This window comes from Anomaloglossus baeobatrachus, chromosome 11 (assembly GCF_048569485.1).
Source record: "Anomaloglossus baeobatrachus isolate aAnoBae1 chromosome 11, aAnoBae1.hap1, whole genome shotgun sequence".
Classification (NCBI taxonomy): Eukaryota; Metazoa; Chordata; class Amphibia; order Anura; family Aromobatidae; genus Anomaloglossus; species Anomaloglossus baeobatrachus.
The window spans coordinates 506,819-522,154 of record NC_134363.1 but is presented as its reverse complement, the minus strand read 5'-3'; the positions used below and the strand labels follow the sequence as shown (position 1 = coordinate 522,154).

Below are 15,336 nucleotides of genomic sequence, written 5' to 3'. Positions count from 1 at the left end.
GGTGACTACACCGAAATATGGGGGCGTACGGTGACTACACCGAAATATGGGGGTGCACGGTGACTACACCGAAATATGGGGGCGCAGGGTGACTACACCGAAATATAGGGGCGCACGGTGACTACACCGAAATATGGGGGCGCACGGTGACTACACCGAAATATGGGGGAGGGGGGCGCACGGTACCTTCTCTCTGACCCCGCGGGTCACCGACCCCGTACGGAAGACGTCCACGTCCAGACAAAGATCTGTAGACACAAATCATATCGGGGGGCCACGTCAGAGCCAGAGGCATCATCATAGGAGGAGACCCCCTGAGCCCACCCATATAGAGGGACCCCACCTTATCCAAAGTAACCCCACATCATCAAGAGTGACCCCACCTGATCCAGAGTGACCCTTACATCATCCGGAGTGACCCCACCTGATCCAGAGTGACCCCACATCATCCGGAGTGACCCCACATCATCCAGAGTGACCCCACATCATCCAGAGTGACCCCCACATCATCCAGTGACCTCACCTCATCCAGAGTGACCCCTACATCATCCAGAATGACCCCTACATCATCCAGAATGACCGCCTACCTCATCCAGAGTGACCCCCTGCATCATCCAGAGTGCCCCCCTACCTCATCCAGAGTGACCCCTACATCATCCAGAGTGACCCCTACATTATCCAGAGTGCCCCCTACCTCATCCAGAGTGACCCCTACATCATCCAGAGTGACCCCTACCTCATCCAGAGTGACCCCCTACCTCATCCAGAGTGACCCAACCTCATCCAGAGTGACCCCTATATTATCCAGAGTGCCCCCCTACCTCATCCAGAGTGCCCCCACATCATCCAGAGTGACCCCTACATCATCCAGTGACCTCACTTCATTCAGAGTGACCCCCTACCTCATCCAGAGTGACCTCTACAATATCCAGAGTGCCCCTCTACCTCATCCAGAGTGACCCCACCTCATCCAGAGTGACCTCTACATCATCCGGAGTGACCCCACGTGATCCAGAGTGACCCCACCTGATCCAGAGTGACCCCACATCATCCAGAGTGACCCAACCTCATCCAGAGTGATCCCTATATTATCCAGAGTGACCCCCCTACCTCATCCAGAGTGACCCCACATCATCCAGAGTGACCCAACCTCATCCAGAGTGACCCCAATATTATCCAGAGTGCCCCCCCTACCTCATCCGGAGTGACCCCACATCATCCGGAGTGACCCCACATCATCCAGAGTGACCCCACATCATCCAGAGTGACCCCCACATCATCCAGTGACCTCACCTCATCCAGAGTGACCCCTACATCATCCAGAATGACCCCTACATCATCCAGAATGACCGCCTACCTCATCCAGAGTGACCCCCTGCATCATCCAGAGTGCCCCCCTACCTCATCCAGAGTGACCCCTACATCATCCAGAGTGACCCCTACATTATCCAGAGTGCCCCCCTACCTCATCCAGAGTGACCCCTACATCATCCAGAGTGACCCCTACCTCATCCAGAGTGACCCCCTACCTCATCCAGAGTGACCCAACCTCATCCAGAGTGACCCCTATATTATCCAGAGTGCCCCCCTACCTCATCCAGAGTGCCCCCACATCATCCAGAATGACCCCTACATCATCCAGAATGACCGCCTACCTCATCCAGAGTGACCCCCTGCATCATCCAGAGTGCCCCCCTACCTCATCCAGAGTGACCCCTACATCATCCAGAGTGACCCCTATATTATCCAGAGTGCCCCCCTACCTCATCCAGAGTGCCCCCACATCATCCAGAGTGACCCCTACATCATCCAGTGACCTCACCTCATTCAGAGTGACCCCCTACCTCATCCAGAGTGACCTCTACAATATCCAGAGTGCCCCTCTACCTCATCCAGAGTGACCCCACCTCATCCAGAGTGACCCCTACCTCATCCAGAGTGACCCCTACATCATCCAGAGTGACCCCTACATTATCCAGAGTGCCCCCCTACCTCATCCAGAGTGACCCCTACATCATCCAGAGTGACCCCTACCTCATCCAGAGTGACCCCCTACCTCATCCAGAGTGACCCAACCTCATCCAGAGTGACCCCTATATTATCCAGAGTGCCCCCCTACCTCATCCAGAGTGCCCCCACATCATCCAGAGTGACCCCTACATCATCCAGTGACCTCACCTCATTCAGAGTGACCCCCTACCTCATCCAGAGTGACCTCTACAATATCCAGAGTGCCCCTCTACCTCATCCAGAGTGACCCCACCTCATCCAGAGTGACCTCTACATCATCCGGAGTGACCCCACGTGATCCAGAGTGACCCCACCTGATCCAGAGTGACCCCACATCATCCAGAGTGACCCAACCTCATCCAGAGTGATCCCTATATTATCCAGAGTGACCCCCCTACCTCATCCAGAGTGACCCCACATCATCCAGAGTGACCCAACCTCATCCAGAGTGACCCCAATATTATCCAGAGTGCCCCCCCTACCTCATCCGGAGTGACCCCACATCATCCGGAGTGACCCCACATCATCCAGAGTGACCCCACATCATCCAGAGTGACCCCCACATCATCCAGTGACCTCACCTCATCCAGAGTGACCCCTACATCATCCAGAATGACCCCTACATCATCCAGAATGACCGCCTACCTCATCCAGAGTGACCCCCTGCATCATCCAGAGTGCCCCCCTACCTCATCCAGAGTGACCCCTACATCATCCAGAGTGACCCCTACATTATCCAGAGTGCCCCCCTACCTCATCCAGAGTGACCCCTACATCATCCAGAGTGACCCCTACCTCATCCAGAGTGACCCCCTACCTCATCCAGAGTGACCCAACCTCATCCAGAGTGACCCCTATATTATCCAGAGTGCCCCCCTACCTCATCCAGAGTGCCCCCACATCATCCAGAGTGACCCCTACATCATCCAGTGACCTCACCTCATTCAGAGTGACCCCCTACCTCATCCAGAGTGACCTCTACAATATCCAGAGTGCCCCTCTACCTCATCCAGAGTGACCCCACCTCATCCAGAGTGACCCCTACATCATCCGGAGTGACCCCACGTGATCCAGAGTGACCCCACCTGATCCAGAGTGACCCCACATCATCCAGAGTGACCCAACCTCATCCAGAGTGATCCCTATATTATCCAGAGTGACCCCCCTACCTCATCCAGAGTGACCCCACATCATCCAGAGTGACCCAACCTCATCCAGAGTGACCCCTATATTATCCAGAGTGACCCCCCTACCTCATCCAGAGTGCCCCCCTACCTCATCCAGAGTGACCCCTACATCATCCAGAGTGACCCCTACATTATCCAGAGTGCCCCCCCTACCTCATCCAGAGTGACCCCCTACCTCATCCAGAGTGACCCCTACATCATCTGGAGTGACCCCTACATCATCCAGTGACCTCACCTCATTCAGAGTGACCCCCTACCTCATCCAGAGTGACCCCTACATTATCCAGAGTGCCCCCCTACCTCATCCAGAGTGACCCCTACATCATCCAGAGTGACCCCTACATTATCCAGAGTGCCCCCCTACCTCATCCAGAGTGACCCCTACATCATCCAGAGTGACCCCTACATTATCCAGAGTGCCCCCCCTACCTCATCCAGAGTGACCCCCTACCTCATCCAGAGTGACCCCTACATCATCTGGAGTGACCCCTACATCATCCAGTGACCTCACCTCATTCAGAGTGACCCCCTACCTCATCCAGAGTGACCCCTACATTATCCAGAGTGCCCCCCTACCTCATCCAGAGTGACCCCTACATCATCCAGAGTGACCCCTACATTATCCAGAGTGCCCCCCTACCTCATCCAGAGTGACCCCTACATCATCCAGAGTGACCCCTACCTCATCCAGAGTGACCCCCTACCTCATCCAGAGTGACCCAACCTCATCCAGAGTGACCCCTATATTATCCAGAGTGCCCCCCTACCTCATCCAGAGTGCCCCCACATCATCCAGAGTGACCCCTACATCATCCAGTGACCTCACCTCATTCAGAGTGACCCCCTACCTCATCCAGAGTGACCTCTACAATATCCAGAGTGCCCCTCTACCTCATCCAGAGTGACCCCACCTGATCCAGAGTGACCCCACATCATCCAGAGTGACCCAACCTCATCCAGAGTGATCCCTATATTATCCAGAGTGACCCCCCTACCTCATCCAGAGTGACCCCACATCATCCAGAGTGACCCACCCTCATCCAGAGTGACCCCTATATTATCCAGAGTGACCCCCCTACCTCATCCAGAGTGCCCCCCTACCTCATCCAGAGTGACCCCTACATCATCCAGAGTGACCCCTACATTATCCAGAGTGCCCCCCCCTACCTCATCCAGAGTGACCCCCTACCTCATCCAGAGTGACCCCTACATCATCTGGAGTGACCCCTACATCATCCAGTGACCTCACCTCATTCAGAGTGACCCCCTACCTCATCCAGAGTGACCCCTACATTATCCAGAGTGCCCCCCTACCTCATCCAGAGTGACCCCTACCTCATCCAGAGTGACCCCTACATCATCCGGAGTGACCCCTACATCATCCAGTGACCTCACCTCATTCAGAGTGACCCCCTACCTCATCCAGAGTGACCCCTACCTCATCCAGAGTGACCCCTACATCATCCGGAGTGACCCCACCTGATCCAGAGTGACCCCACATCATCCAGAGTGACCCCACATCATCCAGAGTGACCCTATATCATCCAGAGTGACCCAACCTCATCCAGAGTGACCCCTATATTATCCAGAGTGACCCCCTACCTCATCCAGAGTGACCCCTACATCATCCAGAGTGACCCCTTCATTATCCAGAGTGACCCCCTACCTCATCCAGAGTGACCCAACCTCATCCAGAGTGACCCCTATATTATCCAGAGTGCCCCCTACCTCATCCAGAGTGACCCCACATCATCCAGAGTGACCCCTACATCATCCTGTGACCTCACCTCATTCAGAGTTACCCCTACCTCATCCAGAGTGACCCCTACCTCATCCAGAGTGACCCCTACATCATCCAGAGTGACCCCCTTCATTATCCAGAGTGACCCCCTACCTCATCCAGAGTTACCCAACCTCATCCAGAGTGACCCCAATATTATCCAGAGTGCCCCCCCTACCTCATCCGGAGTGACCCCACATCATCCAGAGTGACCCCTACATCATCCAGTGACCTCACCTCATCCAGAGTGCCCCCCCACATCATCCAGAGTGACCCCACATCATCCAGAGTGACCTCACATCATCCAGAGTGCCCCCCTACCTCATCCAGAGTGACCCCACATCATCCAGAGTGACCCCACATCATCCAGAGCTGTCACACCCCACACTTACCAACACTGGTCAGGTACAGCATGGCGCTGCCCAGGAGATCTGCACCCCGGGATCCATAATAGGAAACCTTCACCTGTGAAAACAATATCATTATCAACAAAAAATCCTGCAGATTATTGCACCTCTATAGAGCAGATTATATGCTATGTCGGTCACCTTGCTGTCGTTGAGGTCGGCGCTCGCTTTTGTAGCGGAGACCACCACTTTCTTGACCTTATTTAGGGGCCATTTTTCTCCCTTCTTAGGTTTATTAACTGCTCTTGGGTCATAAACAATCACGACGTCCAATGAGCTTGTGCCCCGGACATCGAACGAGTCCGCTCCTCGGGGGGCCGACCTGGAAAGAGAAAGAGGACATTAGATGGTGAGGGGGTCGGCCACAGTGAACGGTGTCAGAGGTGGTCGGAAATGAGCGGCACGATGGCTCAGTGGTTAGCATGTCAGTCTTGTGGTGGCTCAGTGGTTAGCACTGCAGTCTTGCGGTGGCTCAGTGGTTAGCACTGCAGTCTTCTGGTGGCTCAGTGGTTAGCACTGCAGTCTTGCGGTGGCTCAGTGGTTAGCACTGCAGTCTTCTGGTGGCTCAGTGGTTAGCACTGCAGTCTTGCAGCGCTGGGGTCCTGGGTTCAATTCCCATCAAGGACACTATCTGGAAGGAGTGTTTGTGTGTGTTTCCTCCCACACTCCAAAGACATACAGACAGGGACCTTAGATTGTGAGCCCCAATGGGGACAGTGTTGCCAATGTATGTAAAGCGCTGTGGAAGTAATAGCGCTATATAAATGAATATTATTATGAATAAATAGTGAGCGGGGTCAGAGGTGGTCGGCAGTGATGAGCGGGGTCAGAGGTGATCGGCAGTGATGAGGGGTCAGAGGTGATCGACAGTGATGAGCGGGGTCAGAGGTGGTCGGCAGTGATGAGAGGGGTCAGAGGTGATCGGCAGTGATGACAGGGGTCAGAGGTGATCGGCAGTGATGAGAGGGGTCAGAGGTGATCGACAGTGATGAGAGGGGTCAGAGGTGATCGGCAGTGATGAGCGGGGTCAGAGGTGATCGGCAGTGATGAGCGTTGTCAGAGGTGGTCGGCAGTGATGAGCGGGGTCAGAGGTGGTCGGCAGTGATGAGCGGGGTCAGAGGTGGTCGGCAGTGATGAGAGGGGTCAGAGGTGGTCGGCAGTGATGAGCGGGGTCAGAGGTAATCGGCAGTGATGAGCAGTGTCAGAGGTGGTCGGCAGTGATGAGCGGGGTCAGAGGTGGTCGGCATTGATGAGCGGGGTCAGAGGTGATCGGCAGTGATGAGCGGGGTCAGAGGTGGTTGGCAGTGGTGAGCGTTGTCAGAGGTGATCGGCAGTGATGAGCGGGGTCAGAGGTAGTCGGCAGTGATGAGAGGGGTCAGAGGTGGTCGGCAGTGGTGAGCTTTGTCAGAGGTGGTCGGCAGTGATGAGCGGGGTCAGAGGTGGTCGGCAGTGATGAGCGGGGTCAGAGGTGATCGGCAGTGATGACAGGGGTCAGAGGTGATCGGCAGTGATGAGAGGGGTCAGAGGTGATCGACAGTGATGAGAGGGGTCAGAGGTGATCGGCAGTGATGAGCGGGGTCAGAGGTGATCGGCAGTGATGAGCGTTGTCAGAGGTGGTCGGCAGTGATGAGCGGGGTCAGAGGTGGTCGGCAGTGATGAGCGGGGTCAGAGGTGGTCGGCAGTGATGAGAGGGGTCAGAGGTGGTCGGCAGTGATGAGCGGGGTCAGAGGTGATCGGCAGTGATGAGCGGGGTCAGAGGTGGTCGGCAGTGATGAGCGGGGTCAGAGGTGGTCGGCATTGATGAGCGGGGTCAGAGGTGATCGGCAGTGATGAGCGGGGTCAGAGGTGGTTGGCAGTGGTGAGCGTTGTCAGAGGTGGTCGGCAGTGATGAGCGGGGTCAGAGGTGATCGGCAGTGATGAGCGGGGTCAGAGGTAGTCGGCAGTGATGAGCGGGGTCAGAGGTGGTCGGCAGTGATGAGCGGGGTCAGAGGTGGTCGGCAGTGATGAGTGGGGTCAGAGGTGGTCGGCAGTGATGAGCGGGGTCAGAGGTGGTCGGCAGTGATGAGCGGGGTCAGAGGTGGTCGGCAGTGATGAGCGGGGTCAGAGGTGGTCGGCAGTGATGAGCGGGGTCAGAGGTGATCGGCAGTGATGAGCGGGGTCAGAGGTGGTCGGCAGTGATGAGCGGGGTCAGAGGTGATCGGCAGTGATGAGCGGGGTCAGAGGTGGTCGGCAGTGATGAGGCGGGTCAGAGGTGGTCGGTAGTGGTGAGCCATGCCCCATATTGCTCAGGCAGAATATCTGTCCCCTGACCAGTAATATTCGGGCAGCGCCGCTCCGCCCCTAGATATCATCGCCGCACCGATCTCCGGAGAGAAGCGGCACCGCCCGGGGGATAACAGCAGCAGATAACAATGGAGGATTGTTCTCAGGGAACAGAATCAGAGGGAACGAGAAATACAGGTCAGAGCGAGAGTCAGGGGAGGACACGGTGCAGAGGGTACAGAGCGCTGCCCACCACCATCACTCTGCCCCATCATTTCCTGGTGCAGAGGGTACAGAGCGCTGCCCACCACCATCACTCTGCCCCATCATTTCCTGGTGCAGAGGGTACAGAGCGCAGCCCACCACCATCACTCTGCCCCATCATTTCCTGGTGCACAGGGTACAGAGCGCTGCCCACCACCATCACTCTGCCCCATCATTTCCTGGTGCAGAGGGTACAGAGCGCAGCCCACCACCATCACTCTGCCCCATCATTTCCTGGTGCAGAGGGTACAGAGTGCTGCCCACCACCATCACTCTGCCCCATCATTTCCTGGTGCGGAGGGTACAGAGCGCTGCCCACCACCATCACTCTGCCCCATAATTTCCTGGTGCGGAGGGTACAGAGTGCTGCCCACCACCATCACTCTGCCCCATCATTTCCTGGTGTGGAGGGTACAGAGTGCTGCCCACCACCATCACTCTGCCCCATCATTTCCTGGTGCGGGAGGTACAGAGTGCTGACCACCACCATCACTCTGCCCCATCATTTCCTGGTGCAGAGGGTACAGTGCTGCCCACCACCATCACTCTGCCCCATCATTTCCTGGTGCAGAGGGTACAGTGCTGCCCACCACCATCACTCTGCCCCATCATTTCCTGGTGCAGAGGGTACAGAGCGCTGCCCACCACCATCACTCTCCCCCATCATTTCCTGGTGCGGAGGGTACAGAGTGCTGCCCACCACCATCACTCTGCCCCATCATTTCCTGGTGCAGAGGGTACAGAGCGCTGCCCACCACCATCACTCTGCCCCATCATTTCCTGGTGCGGAGGGTACAGAGTGCTGCCCACCACCATCACTCTGCCCCATCATTTCCTGGGTCAGAGGGTACAGAGCGCTGCCCACCACCATCACTCTGCCCCATCATTTCCTGGTGCGGAGGGTACAGAGTGCTGCCCACCACCATCACTCTGCCCCATCATTTCCTGGTGCAGAGGGTACAGTGCTGACCACCACCATCACTCTGCCCCATCATTTCCTGGTGCAGAGGGTACAGAGCGCTGCCCACCACCATCACTCTGCCCCATCATTTCCTGGTGCGGAGGGTACAGAGTGCTGCCCACCACCATCACTCTGCCCCATCATTTCCTGGTGCGGAGGGTACAGAGTGCTGCCCACCACCATCACTCTGCCCCATCATTTCCTGGTGCAGAGGGTACAGAGCGCTGGCCACCACCATCACTCTGCCCCATCATTTCCTGGTGCAGAGGGTACAGAGCGCTGCCCACCACCATCACTCTGCCCCATCATTTCCTGGTGCAGAGGGTACAGAGCGCTGCCCACCACCATCACTCTGCCCCATCATTTCCTGGTGCAGAGGGTACAGAGCGCTGCCCACCACCATCACTCTGCCCCATCATTTCCTGGTGCGGAGGGTACAGAGTGCTGCCCACCACCATCACTCTGCCCCATCATTTCCTGGGTCAGAGGGTACAGAGCGCTGCCCACCACCATCACTCTGCCCCATCATTTCCTGGTGCAGAGGGTACAGTGCTGACCACCACCATCACTCTGCCCCATCATTTCCTGTTGCAGAGGGTACAGAGTGCTGCCCACCACCATCACTCTGCCCCATCATTTCCTGGTGCGGAGGGTACAGAGTGCTGCCCACCACCATCCCTCTGCCCCATCATTTCCTGGTGCGGAGGGTACAGAGTGCTGCCCACCACCATCACTCTGCCCCATCATTTCCTGGTGCAGAGGGTACAGAGTGCTGCCCACCACCATCACTCTGCCTCATCATTTCCTGGTGCAGAGGGTACAGAGTGCTGCCCACCACCATCACTCTGCCCCATCATTTCCTGGTGCGGAGGGTACAGAGTGCTGCCCACCACCATCACTCTGCCCCATCATTTCCTGGTGCGGAGGGTACAGAGTGCTGCCCATCACCATCACTCTGCCCCATTATTTCCTAATGCAGAGGGTACAGAGCGCTGCCCACCACCATCACTCTGCCCCATCATTTCCTGGTGCGGAGGATACAGAGTGCTGCCCATCACCATCACTCTGCCCCATCATTTCCTGGTGCAGAGGGTACAGAGCGCTGCCCACCACCATCACTCTGCCCCATAATTTCCTGTTGCAGAGGGTACAGAGCGCTGCCCACCACCATCACTCTGCCCCATCATTTCCTGGTGCAGAGGGTACAGAGCGCTGCCCACCACCATCACTCTGCCCCATCATTTCCTGGTGCGGAGGGTACAGAGTGCTGCCCACCACCATCACTCTGCCCCATAATTTCCTGGTGCGGAGGGTACAGAGTGCTGCCCACCACCATCACTCTGCCCCATCATTTCCTGGTGCGGAGGGTACAGAGCGCTGCCCACCACCATCACTCTGCCCCATCATTTCCTGGTGCGGAGGGTACAGAGTGCTGCCCACCACCATCCCTCTGCCCCATCATTTCCTGGTGCGGAGGGTACAGAGTGCTGCCCACCACCATCACTCTGCCCCATCATTTCCTGGTGCAGAGGGTACAGAGTGCTGCCCACCACCATCACTCTGCCTCATCATTTCCTGGTGCAGAGGGTACAGAGTGCTGCCCACCACCATCACTCTGCCCCATCATTTCCTGGTGCGGAGGGTACAGAGTGCTGCCCACCACCATCACTCTGCCCCATCATTTCCTGGTGCGGAGGGTACAGAGTGCTGCCCATCACCATCACTCTGCCCCATCATTTCCTAATGCAGAGGGTACAGAGCGCTGCCCACCACCATCACTCTGCCCCATCATTTCCTGGTGCGGAGGATACAGAATGCTGCCCATCACCATCACTCTGCCCCATCATTTCCTGGTGCAGAGGGTACAGAGCGCTGCCCACCACCATCACTCTGCCCCATAATTTCCTGTTGCAGAGGGTACAGAGCGCTGCCCACCACCATCACTCTGCCCCATCATTTCCTGGTGCAGAGGGTACAGAGCGCTGCCCACCACCATCACTCTGCCCCATCATTTCCTGGTGCGGAGGGTACAGAGTGCTGCCCACCACCATCACTCTGCCCCATAATTTCCTGGTGCGGAGGGTACAGAGTGCTGCCCACCACCATCACTCTGCCCCATCATTTCCTGGTGCGGAGGGTACAGAGCGCTGCCCACCACCATCACTCTGCCCCATCATTTCCTGGTGCGGGAGGTACAGAGTGCTGACCACCACCATCACTCTGCCCCATCACTTCCTGGTGCAGAGGGTACAGAGCGCTGCCCACCACCATCACTCTGCCACATCATTTCCTGGTGCGGAGGGTACAGAGTGCTGACCACCACCATCACTCTGCCCCATCATTTCCTGGTGCGGAGGGTACAGAGTGCTGCCCACCACCATCACTCTGCCCCATCATTTCCTGGTGCAGAGGGTACAGAGCGCTGCCCACCACCATCACTCTGCCCCATCATTTCCTGGTGCGGAGGATACAGAGTGTTGCCCATCACTATCACTCTGCCCCAACATTTCCTAATGCAGAGGGTACAGAGTGCTGCCCACCACCATCACTCTGCCCCATCATTTCCTGTTGCAGAGGGTACAGAGCGCTGCCCACCACCATCACTCTGCCCCATCATTTCCTGGTGCAGAGGGTACAGAGCGCTGACCACCACCATCACTCTGCCCCATCATTTCCTGGTGCGGAGGGTACAGAGCGCTGACCACCACCATCACTCTGCCCCATCATTTCCTGGTGCGGAGGGTACAGAGCGCTGCCCACCACCATCACTCTGCCCCATCATTTCCTGGTGCGGAGGGTACAGAGTGCTGCCCACCACCATTACTCTGCCCCACCATTTCCTGGTGCGGAGGGTATAGAGCACTGCCCACCACCATCACTCTGCCACATCATTTCCTGGTGCGGAGGGTACAGAGTGCTGCCCACCGCCATCACTCTGCCCCATCATTTCCAGCTGCGGAGGGTACAGAGTACTGACCACCGCCATCACTCTGCCCCATCATTCCTGGTGCAGAGTTTTCACACCAGAGATGAAATATATGTAGGAGCAGTTTGTACGGCCAAATGCAGCGAATATGAAGCCCGAGCAGAGTCAGGAGCAGAGAACATGAAGCCTGAGCAGAGTCAGGAACAGAGAACATGAAGCCCGAGCAGAGTCAGGAGCAGAGAACATGAAGCCGGAGCAGAGTCAGGAGCAGAGAATATGAAGCCTGAGCAGAGTCAGGAACAGAGAACATGAAGCCCGAGCAGAGTCAGGAGCAGAGAACATGAAGCCTGAGCAGAGTCAGGAACAGAGAACATGAAGCCCGAGCAGAGTCAGGAGCAGAGAACATGAAGCCTGAGCAGAGTCAGGAGCAGAGAATATGAAGCCTGAGCAGAGTCTGGACCAGAGAACATGAAGCCCGAGCAGAGTAAGGAACAGAGAACATGAAACCTGAGCAGAGTCAGGAGCAGAGAACATGAAGCCTGAGCAGAGTAAGGAACAGAGAACATGAAACCCGAGCAGAGTAAGGAACAGAGAACATGAAACCTGAGCAGAGTCAGAAGCAGAGAACATGAAGCACGAGCAGAGTCAGGAGCAGAAAACATGAAGCCTGAGCAGAGTCAGTAGCAGAGACCATGAAGCTTGAGCAGAGTCAGGAGTAGAGAACATAAAGCCCGAGCAGAGTCAGGAGCAGAGAACATGAATCCTGAGCAGAGTCAGGAGTAGAGAACATGAAGCCCGAGCAGAGTCAAGAGCAGAGAAAATGAAGCCTGAGCAGAGTCAGGAGCAGAGAACATGAAGCCCGAGCAGAGTCAGGAACAGAGAACATGAAACCTCAGCAGAGTCAGGAGCAGAGAACATGAAGCCCGAGCAGAGTCAGGAGCAGAGAACATGAAGCCCGAGCAGAGTCAGGAGTAGAGAACATGAAGCCTGAGCAGAGTCAGGAGCAGAGAACATGAAGCTTGAGCAGAGTCAGGAGTAGAGAACAAGAAGCCCGAGCAGAGTCAGGAGCAGAGAACATGAAGCCTGAGCAGAGTCAGGAGTAGAGAACATGAAGCCCGAGCAGAGTCAAGAGCAGAAAAAAATGAAGCCTGAGCAGAGTCAGGAGAAGAGAACATGACGCCCGAGCAGAGTCAGAAGCAGAAAGCATGAAGCCCGAGCAGAGTCAGGAGCAGAGAACATGAAACCCGAGCAGAGTCAGGAACAGAGAACATGAAACCTGAGCAGAGTCAGGAGCAGAGAACATGAAGCCCGAGCAGAGTCAAAAGCAGAGAACATGAAGCCCGAGCAGAGTCAGGAGCAGAGAACATGAAGCCCGAGCAGAGTCAGGAGCAGAAAACTTGAAGCCTGAGCAGAGTCAGGAGCAGAGATCATGAAGCCGGAGCAGAGTCAGGAGCAGAGAACATGAAGCCTGAGCAGAGTCAGGAGTAGAGAACATGAAGCCCGAGCAGAGTCAAGAGCAGAGAAAATGAAGCCTGAGCAGAGTCTGGACCAGAGAACATGAAGCCCGAGCAGAGTCAGGAGCAGAGAACATGAAGCCTGAGCAGAGTCAGGAACAGAGAACATGAAGCCCGAGCAGAGTCAGGAGCAGAGAACATGAAGCTTGAGCAGAGTCAGGAGCAGAGAATATGAAGCCTGAGCAGAGTCTGGACCAGAGAACATGAAGCCCGAGCAGAGTAAGGAACAGAGAACATGAAACCTGAGCAGAGTCAGGAGCAGAGAACATGAAGCCTGAGCAGAGTAAGGAACAGAGAACATGAAACCCGAGCAGAGTAAGGAACAGAGAACATGAAACCTGAGCAGAGTCAGAAGCAGAGAACATGAAGCACGAGCAGAGTCAGGAGCAGAAAACATGAAGCCTGAGCAGAGTCAGTAGCAGAGAACATGAAGCTTGAGCAGAGTCAGGAGTAGAGAACATAAAGCCCGAGCAGAGTCAGGAGCAGAGAACATGAATCCTGAGCAGAGTCAGGAGTAGAGAACATGAAGCCCGAGCAGAGTCAAGAGCAGAGAAAATGAAGCCTGAGCAGAGTCAGGAGCAGAGAACATGAAGCCCGAGCAGAGTCAGGAACAGAGAACATGAAACCTCAGCAGAGTCAGGAGCAGAGAACATGAAGCCCGAGCAGAGTCAGGAGCAGAGAACATGAAGCCCGAGCAGAGTCAGGAGTAGAGAACATGAAGCCTGAGCAGAGTCAGGAGCAGAGAACATGAAGCTTGAGCAGAGTCAGGAGTAGAGAACAAGAAGCCCGAGCAGAGTCAGGAGCAGAGAACATGAAGCCTGAGCAGAGTCAGGAGTAGAGAACATGAAGCCCGAGCAGAGTCAAGAGCAGAAAAAAATGAAGCCTGAGCAGAGTCAGGAGAAGAGAACATGACGCCCGAGCAGAGTCAGAAGCAGAAAGCATGAAGCCCGAGCAGAGTCAGGAGCAGAGAACATGAAACCCGAGCAGAGTCAGGAACAGAGAACATGAAACCTGAGCAGAGTCAGGAGCAGAGAACATAAAGCCCGAGCAGAGTCAAAAGCAGAGAACATGAAGCCCGAGCAGAGTCAGGAGCAGAGAACATGAAGCCCGAGCAGAGTCAGGAGCAGAAAACTTGAAGCCTGAGCAGAGTCAGGAGCAGAGATCATGAAGCCGGAGCAGAGTCAGGAGCAGAGAACATGAAGCCTGAGCAGAGTCAGGAGCAGAGAACATGAAGCCCGAGCAGAGTCAAGAGCAGAGAACATGAAGCCCGAGCAGAGTCAGAAGCAGAGAGCATGAAGCCCGAGCAGAGTCAGGAGCAGAGAACATGAAACCCGAGCAGAGTCAGAAGCAGAGAGCATGAAGCCCGAGCAGAGTCAGGAGCAGAGAACATAAAGCCCGAGCAGAGTCAGAAGCAGAGAGCATGAAGCCCGAGCAGAGTCAGGAACAGAGAACATGAAACCTGAGCAGAGTCAGGAGCAGAGAACATGAAGCCCGATCAGTCAGAAGCAGAAAACATGAAGCCTAACTAGAGTCAGGAGCAGAGAACATGAAGCCTGAGCAGAGTCAGGAGTAGAGAACATGAAGCCTGAGCAGAGTCAGGAGCAGAGAACATGAAGCCTGAGCAGAGTCAGGAGTAGAGAACATGAAGCCTGAGCAGAGTCAGGAGCAGAGAATATGAAGCCTTAGCAGAGTCAGGAGCAGAGAACAAGAAGCCCGAGCAGAGTGAGGAGCAGAGAACATGAAGCTGGAGCAGAGTCAGGAGCAGAGATCATGAAGCCAGAGCAGAGTCAGGAGCAGAGAACATGAAGCCCGAGCAGAGTCAGGAGCAGAGAACATGAAGCCTAAGCAGAGTCATGAACAGAGAACATGATGCCTGAGCAGAGTCAGGAAAAGAGAACATGAAGCCTAAGCAGAGTCAGGAGCAGAGATTATGAAGCCTGAGCAGAGTCACGAGCAGAGAACATGAAGCCTGAGCAGAGTCAGGAACAGAGAACATGAAGCCTGAGCAGAGTCAGGAGCAGAGAA

The 15,336-nt window shown here is 55.7% G+C and overlaps 1 protein-coding gene across 1 annotated transcript in view; it reads right to left on the bottom strand.

Annotated features, from left to right (window-relative positions):
* The window catches only part of LOC142257088 (protein-arginine deiminase type-1-like), an 85,749-nt gene that overhangs the window by 18,058 nt on the left and 52,355 nt on the right, over positions 1–15,336 (bottom strand). Inside the window, 3 exon segments of the mRNA XM_075329165.1 lie at positions 187–248; positions 5,370–5,442; positions 5,526–5,706. Coding sequence (XP_075185280.1) covers positions 187–248; positions 5,370–5,442; positions 5,526–5,706 — 316 coding nt within the window.